General features: G+C 46.3%; 1 protein-coding gene across 1 annotated transcript; it reads left to right on the forward strand.

Annotated features, from left to right (window-relative positions):
* Nucleotides 1–203: 203 nt before the first annotated feature.
* LOC105457188 (LIM/homeobox protein Lhx9-like) lies at nucleotides 204–8,726 on the forward strand. The gene is made up of 6 exons (XM_011701705.1): nucleotides 204–264; nucleotides 306–522; nucleotides 2,282–2,455; nucleotides 3,214–3,440; nucleotides 7,521–7,756; nucleotides 8,472–8,726. The coding sequence occupies exons 1-6, from the start codon at nucleotides 204–206 to the stop codon at nucleotides 8,724–8,726; spliced, it is 1,170 nt and encodes a 389-aa protein (XP_011700007.1).
* Nucleotides 8,727–8,975: the final 249 nt, after the last annotated feature.

Below are 8,975 nucleotides of genomic sequence, written 5' to 3' on the forward strand. Positions count from 1 at the left end.
GTCTCGTGATCGTGTGATTTGTACCAAACGCAATAATGGTCGATCGCAACTTTCCACGTGCCCTTTATATAGAGTCGCGCTTCGTATACAGAATATAATTCCTGCGGTACACGTCGGACGTGATCAGACGAAGACCATGCAAAATCTGCACTTGCAGAATGCAACGTCGGCTGCATGCGTCGTAGCGGCGCGCGTGAAGCGAGATGCTGAAGGAAGTCGGCTGCGGCGGCACCACACCCCCGCCGGGGGACGGGGTCGGCGGCGGCGGCGGCGGGGCGAACGGTCGGCAGATCGGCGTGAGCGAGGGGGGCGCGGAGGCGGCGGTGGTGGCGGTATCGTCGAGGGTGCCCTCGGCTGCGGCGGCTGTGGACGGGAGATCGCCGAGCGCTGGTACCTAAGGGCGGCCGATCGCGCATGGCACTGCGGCTGCCTGCGCTGCTGTCACTGCCGGGTCCCCCTGGCCACCCAGCTTACCTGCTTCGCCAGGGACGGTAACATTTACTGCAAAGAGGATTACTACAGGTTAGTTGAGGTGCACGAGAGTGATGTGTAAAGAAAAATCGCGTCATCTTTTTTTTGGGAAAGAGAAGGAGAACGACGATCGGGAGTTGGAAGTATATTCTCTATAAATATATATTTAAGTATGAGGCTTTCTCATATATTTACCGGAAAATTTTATCATTGCTCTGTCGAAAAAAAAAGATCCACGTATCTCTGAAACTGCATGCGCGTTTCTTATTCACGTTTGTCGTGGTTTCGCGAAAGGAAACGAATCTTGACGAGTCACGTCAAGACATTCCACGACGAATTGGAATTGACGCGTATGGAATCGATGCCAGGATCCGTTAATATATGCACTGCTTTGTATCGATATTTATTGGGACAGCGTTGAATTTACATACAAAAAGCGGGGTCTTCCCCTGCTCTCCAAAACGCCTTCTTCCTTAGACCACACAAAATGTCCACTAATAGTCGTCTCCAAATACACAGCTCTAGTCCTTTATTCAAGAATTGAACCTTGAATTCCACAACTCGGCGCAGCGATATACTCGCAGATAAAAAATGCGGGGAGTTATAAAAAGACCGAAAAAAGTCCATTTCAAAGGATTAAAGAGATCCTGAAGAGTCTTGCTTATTCTAAGTTATTCTTAAATTAAATTAAGTTATAAGTTATTATTGCATTATAGAAAGACTCAAATTTTAGAGATTTGACATTTAGAAGTTTTGACATTTGTAGCATCGAAATTGACAAAAGAGACTAAAGATTGAAACGCGATTCTCTCTGCTTACACAATCGCGTAAGCAGAGAAATAAATATCGTTCATCATGGAAAATAGCGCGCTTACACGATGACGTCCGACATTTCACGGACGAGGGTGGAATGAAAGGCCGGCTAGAGAGACGAGTTCGTTAGAGCGAGCAGGGGGAGGAATTCAACAGCCGTCCTCCCGCATGCAATATGCAACAACGCGAGCCCTTTGTTTCCGTCTACGCGAATGTGAAACGGTCCGCTTCGATCCCTTGCGAAATTCACCTCAAGCGCGGGAATTCGCAATGCATTCGCCAACGCACGTATTCGCGAAGCGTATAATGTACCGTTATTCTCAACCGTATCCAGTTTTCGCTAACTTTCAGACGAAATTTATAAAATTAGAAGCGCATGCAACGAGATAGAAAAAAAATGCAAATCACTTTGAGATTTTTTTTAACATTTCGATCAAATCATCAATCAATTTATAGTATCAACGAAGAAGAATAAAATAAATAATACATAACAAGTTTAAAAGTGCACGCGTGAGAAAAATTCCGAAATTTGGAAATCCGTTAAATTGTGGAAATTCTCAAATACTAAAATTCTCTACGGTATCTCATTAAATAATCTGACAAGAAGCACATCACAATATTTTGTAAACGTACATAAAAATATAAAAGCTTTATCTAAAACATTTTTTATGTATCTTACCTTTTAATGATAATTGCTTAATAATATAAATTAAATATAAGCGTCAGTTTTGATTGTTTCGATTTCTAAATTTCAAAATGGATTCATATAAAAAAATACTTCTTAAATTTTTGTGTTTGACAACATATGCAATATTTCAAGGAAAATCAAGTCGATTTCAGTTGTAGTATATGTTTCTCATAAGATAAGTCTTCGATAATATAACGACTAGAGATATTAAAGAAGTTTGGTCACATTTCGCGACTGTGGAATTCGAAGATCCGCACGCCCTTTTAACCGTTCAACTGTGGGATAACCCTTTAACTGTTTTGATTGCAGACTATTCGCGGTGCCGCGGTGCTCCCGCTGCCGGGCCGGCATTTCCGCCTCGGAGCTGGTGATGCGAGCGCGCGACCTGGTGTATCATGTGGCGTGTTTCACTTGCGCCTCGTGCGGCACCCCGCTGAACAAAGGCGATCATTTCGGCCAGCGGGACGGACTGGTGTATTGTAGGTGAGAAACAGGAGTGTCTGATCATTACTATCCTTCAAAGGCCGTCTCTCCTTGTTATCAACGAGTTCGATGACGAGGTTGACAGGAGCACGAGGCGCTTTGTCGCCACCGAGTCATTCCCTACCCTCCCCCCACTCTTCGCTCCCTCTTGATCTCCCCTACCGTCACCGCTAATGACGGTCGTTGAGTGCTAATGACGGTCATCGGAACGGACGGATTCGATCTCGGGTTCCCGACGAAGACGACCGCGACGACAGATACCGCGAGGCATGAGAATGAGAACATTTATGACTGTCATGATTTATATATGTATATATGTATTCCGTGATCTCTTTACACGTTTACGAAATGAAACGGATATATATATATATACATATATATATATATATATCTTACAAGATTGTGCGTGGAATTTTACGACGATCAAGGGAGATCTCCCGCAGTCCCAACGATATAGAGAGATATAAAGAGATTTTATCCGAGGAACGAGGAAATCAGAAATGTCTCGATGAACACCCAATAATTTGCCGTTGATCACATCTCTCGTTAATCGACTTATCCCTCGATATGCTAACGATAATCCCTCCGTCACCCGTTAAATCCCGCTCTCCTCCCCTCCCCACCCCACCTCCCTCCTCCGCATGGTATATCAGGAGTCGAACTCGTTCATCGAACTCGAAACGTATAACGCGGAGGTCAGGTCGTCTATCGACTACTTGACAGAGAGGTTGACGACTGACGAGCACGTCGCTCCCAAGACCACACTACGAGTTGCTGTGCTGCGCCGGCGATTACGGGGGTGTCGCCGCCGGCGGTATCGAGGACCTCGGCTCGCCGGGGGTGTCGCCGCTGCCGGCCTACTACGAGCAGAGCCCGATCACCGCTTCCGGCGCGGTGCAGAAGGGCCGGCCGCGGAAGCGGAAGCTGTCGGAGGTCACCGGCTCCGAGCTTCCCGTCACGATGAGACTGGCCGCCGGAGCGCTCGGTGAGTCAAGCCAATGTATGTTCCGCAATCTTGTATAACCGATCGTGAAACGATCTTCTTTACGATTACACTTTCGTTTTGTCCGCTCCCTTCCTTCCTCCCCTCGAGTCACCCCCCCGTTAGACTCTTCAGTTTGGCACTCGTTCCTTTTGTATGCACTCGTGGTGCCAGACTCTCGCTCTCTTTTCTCTCCCACTCGCATTCTCTCTTTCTCTCTTTCCGATCTCTCTTTATTCTTATGCTGTTATTCTCTTTATTCCACGCTTCAGCAAACGAGTTAATCGGTGGAGCATTGCATTATTTACCGAGCAACTGGGTATAATGGGGCGTACCTTCGTGCAAACATTTGCTCGGGCCTTCGCAGGAATCGCAGATGTTATTTCATTTCGTCCGGCGCGATTATTTGGCTCGTTAACTGGAGCGCATTCGACATCGGCGAGCGGTGGGGGAATCTTTGATGAAAATCTCGCGCGCTACGCAGATGTCTAATTGCTCGACGATTCAGTATCTCGGTGTCGCTGACAAGAAAGGCTTATCGTGATCTCCGAGGCACTCGATTTCGTCCGGTTGTAATCTTTTCTTCCTTCCTTCGCGTGGATAACAAATGATAGTGAAGTTATACAGCGCGATGAAAATCACTGAATATATAGATATATCGTGTGCGTGTTCCTTGAAATCCTCAAAAATTTTTGGACTTGACACCGAGATAAATATGTACAATATACGGGCGTTGGAGACGAAAGAGAGAAAGCGAAGAATGCAAAAAGGACAAGCAATATGAATGGATCTCTACTGTGCGAGAATTACAGTTTCGCGAATCTTGAAAGATTACCTTGAGTTAGACTGCACATGTAAGTTTATTGTCCCAGCAAACACAGATTATAAGTGCAATGTTGCAATATAATTATAACATTCCAGCTATATTGCAGAAATGTTACAATATCGCTGTAATATATAGTTATAATCTGTGTTTATTGCTGGGGTCGCATCATTCACGATCTCAATGAAACGGACGGGGCGCGGCGGCTCGATTCGGTAGGAATAGAAAAATGTCGATTCCTCGCTCGACTTGTGTCACTTGCAAGTCGACCGGTGCGCGCATTCGCGTATTCGATGTGATTTCCATCGGATTTTACGATCGTTTCGGCTTCGGGCGCAAGTCAAGATGGCGACCGACCGACCGACCGACCGACCGGTGCAGCGCGTGATTCCCCAGTTATTTTATAATCGACGAGAGCGAGGATCACTCTCCCCCGGAGACTATACCGACCGGAATTTACGACCAACAGCCATAAAATCGTCCATGAAGCGTCCCTGCGTGCGTGGCGACGGGTGGGAACAGCCGGCCTGGCAGAGAGAGAGAGAGAGACCCCACTCGCGGTGTTTTATTGTCTTTATATATAATTGGGACAGTTTTTGCGAAAGGGACACGCCGACGACAGGAGCGATTCCGATGGCGAGAGAGACGCCGAGCGACCGACCGACGGTGGATCGCGGCGGCACTCCGCTGCTCGCGCGTAATAGCGCAGAAGCAAGAAGACGATGATCCGGCTAGTCCTATATAAGCTGCGAGGACATACCACATCTAATGCCCGACACCAGCTGACGTGTTACGCTAAACGGAAAATTAAAGTTATCAAAGCGACTTATTGCTAAGAATTTGAGGCTTTTTATTTCCTTAAACTTTCTCTATTTTATATATAGGTATGAAGATAAATTTCCTGAGTAAAGAATACATACTCTCTTGGCTGAATATACCTAACAGTCTGACATCAGTTTTAATTTGACTAACATGACATAAAAATCGAACCAGCTTTGTACATTAAATGTTGAATGTATATAATCGATATTGGTATAAACGATTTATCGCGATTATTGTCTTGCATAAAGATGATTTCTTTAGCGAAAACGTTGACATATATATTCCTTGCGGCGCGTTTTATGGTCTACCTTGAAATTAAGAAGATATTGTCCTTTCTTGCGAGGGAAGGACACACGCGAGCCCTGGGAAGCTTCTCTCTCCCGCCCGAGGCGGCCTAGCGGAAGGAGGGGTGACAGGGCTAGATTTGGCGGTTTAAGAATGAGATTACAATTTGTCAGGGCGAGTTAGAAGCCAAAATTGCCGAGGCTGAGGACCGAGCGTCTGATGATGGAACGAGAAAAAGAGTGAGAGAGAGAGAGAGAGAGAGAGAGAGGGAGAGAGAGAGAGAGATTCCGATGCCGGCGGCGGCGCGGCAAGAAACTTGCGCAGGCGGCATTATAGCGCTCCGGCCGGCCATTCTGCTGGCAGCGGCCACGCATTGGCCGCGGCAGCATTCTTTTCCGAGCAGATCGGCCAATCGATGCATCTCCCGGTGCCGATACCTATCTGTCACTGTCCGCCGGTGCCCGCAGCCGTTCCTCTTTCTGCAGAGACAGAAAGGCCCCGCCGGAGTCGAAAGACGCGCTGGGAAAGTCCTAATTTCGATTCGACTCGTGTCGTAAAATCACGCCGAAACTGGTCTTCCTTTCTCTCCTCCTTTTCTTGATTTAACTGCAGCGTTTACTTTTAAATGCAAAACAAAATTTGTATGTATTTAGCTTTTCGGTGGGACGGCAAAATTTTTTCCTCTTGAATATTATAGACTCGTTTCGCGAGAAATAAATCTCCGGGGAAATTGCGGAAAGAGAGTTTATTACAACAGAGGCGAGGTTTTGACTATACATGGAAAAAGTGTCTTAATCGATCGATTTGCGATCGCGCCACGCCGCGCGAATTTAATTGAATTACGACGGAAGAAAATGAAGAGGCGCGGAAAGGGAGAGAGGCGAGTCGCCGGAAGGAGCTGGACGAGCGCGTCGTGCGCGGTTGTGTGCGCGGTTGCAGTTGTTGCGCGCCGGCGGAGCGGAGGAACGCATCCAATAAATAAGACGACGAGGGTAACCATTGAATTCAATCGGGAGAAGAACGGGTTCCAGTCGACGAGGCGCGGGCACACGGGGCGTTCAGGGGGGAGGAGGAGGGAAGGGGGATCCCAGAAGTAAATCCCCCGAGCACGTATGCGCCATTACTGTTTATTGTTCCGAACTTCCATTCCCAACGGATGGCGATCTCATCGGCGAGTTCGCCAACGGGAGGAAAGAGATAGAGAGAGAGAGAGAGAGAGAGAGAGAAAGAGAGAGAGAGAATGAGAAGAGAGGAGAAATGGGAGAAAAACCGTTTTCGCGAATGGTCCCGCGGCGCGCCTTCGGAATTCGTTTTCTCGTCGAGGTGAACGACACGCGACATTTTGTATTCCTTTTTTTCTTCTGGAGATGATTCGCAAAGCACAGTTACGTTCGGAAGGGACAGTAGCGGAAGGGACGGCGAAAAGGGGTCGACTTCTCTCCGACCTCACGGAGGCTAACATCCTTCTAAAGTCGTATATGCTGTCCGATCGACGCGGACAGCACGTGAATTGAAGGAAGAAGTATTGCGAAATAAAGTACGAGTAGATTCGAGATGAAATATCAGGTTGTCGCGAAAGTCGATTTGATTTTTACAAAATGTCAATAATTCTTAGAACGGAAAGAAGGTATCTCACGATATTGAAATATATCCGACATTACGATTGTTTATTGATAGTTGAAAACCTAAAGTTTTGAAATTTCTCAGAGCCTTACGATTTTTTTTCGTGTATCTAGGGATTTTAGAAATTTCAAATTTTCATAAATTCATTTTTTTCTAATTTTGAGGCTTGCGATTTGTCATGTGCACATTTAAAGAAAAACACAATGGTAGCAATTATGAACTATAAATGATTCTTATATAAATTTTATGTGCAGAATTATTGTACATAGTTGAATAAACTATTTTATAGTTGCAATATACATTAATTATACATATAAAACTTGTCACTTTTATAATTGCCTGCACTATCTATTTTTTTTTTGAGTGCACAAATAAAAAGGATTCGATAATTTTAAAACGCAATGTGTTATCCTGCCGTCATTTTTTCCTCCTCTATCGCATGTCGCTCGCGCGCGACGTCGATGGTCGAAAACGCGAAACTGAAAAAGGGAAAGAAAGGAGAAACTTTCTAGCGGACGTCGCCGTTGCAGAACTGCTGCATCCTACGGAGCTGTCCTCGTCGATGGAGTCGCTGGCCGCGTACGACGCGTCCGTGGGCTCCCCGGGACCGGTGCACCAGAACCAGCGGACGAAGCGTATGCGCACCAGTTTTAAGCACCACCAGTTGCGAACCATGAAGAATTACTTCGCCATAAATCAAAATCCGGACGCCAAGGATCTCAAGCAGCTCGCGCAAAAGACCGGCCTGTCGAAAAGGGTATTACAGGTACGAGTTCTTCCGTTTGTACCAGAATGTTTATGAAAAGGCAGCTATTACTGACGATCACTTTTCTCCTAATTTTTTTTTAACCGCAAGAATTAACGTACTCTCTATAAATTTTCTGGAGTGAATCTCATTCCAAAAGAGTGAAAATTTTCTGGAGTGAATCTCACTCCAAAAGATTGAAAATATTGCCACTCGGCCACTTGAGTGGCAGTATTTTTACTCTTTTGGAGTGAGATTCACTCCAGAAAATTTATAGAGAGTACGTTAATTCTTGCGGTTAAAAGGAAATCAGGAGAAAAGTGATCGTCAGTAACAGCTGCCTTTTAGAAAAAAACAATGGAACGATGTGTTTGAAGAGACGAACGTAAAAATTAACGACAGTTAGTTTTGTGTATATTCTCTAAATTTTCTGGAATGAAAAGAGTAAAAATACTGCCACTCAAGTGGCCGAGTGGCAATATTTTCAATCTTTTGGAGTGAGATTCACTCCAAAAGAGTGAACAGTCACTCCAGAAAATTTAGAGAGTATACACAAAACTAACTGTCGTTAATTTTTACGTTCATCTCTTCAAACACCATTGTTCCATTGTTTTTTCTATTTCGAATTCTTGGAACGAAACAGTTTACTTCAAATTATGATCGAGATTTTGAAGAGTTCATTGTAAAGAGTTGAAATTACGCTAATATAATATCTCTCGATCTTGCGCCTGTTCAGGTGTGGTTCCAAAACGCGCGCGCGAAATGGCGACGGAACCTGATGCGGCAGGACGGTAGCAACACCGGTAGCAACGTCGGCTGCTCCGGCACGGCGGTGTCCTCCAGCACCGGCAATTCCCCAAACGTCGGGCCGGCCGCCAGCATGCTCGGCGACAGCAACAGCATGCCCTCGACCTCGATGGAGGAGTTGCACGCCCTTCATCATCTGCACTCAGGCGTCTCCTCTCAGGTCTCCTTCTCCGACCTCTACTGACGACGGCTTGAGATGGAAGAGGACGCTTACAGTAGCCTCTCCGGCCATCTTGGATGAGAGATTATCGCGCGCTTCCTCGCGAATCGACCCCCGTGGAGGAACTCGGCGAGTCGGCGACACGCGCCCGTTGCGGCCTCGGCAAGAAGTCTCGCCGACGAACGCCGACGTTGCTGACAGCGGTTGTTTAAATCTGGTATTTCTTTCCGAAGGTCCAGAGTGTTAAGCCCGTGGTAGTCTTGTTGAAAACAA

Source organism: Wasmannia auropunctata, unplaced genomic scaffold (genome assembly GCF_000956235.1).
Source record: "Wasmannia auropunctata unplaced genomic scaffold, wasmannia.A_1.0 LD335345.1, whole genome shotgun sequence".
Classification (NCBI taxonomy): domain Eukaryota; kingdom Metazoa; phylum Arthropoda; class Insecta; order Hymenoptera; family Formicidae; genus Wasmannia; species Wasmannia auropunctata.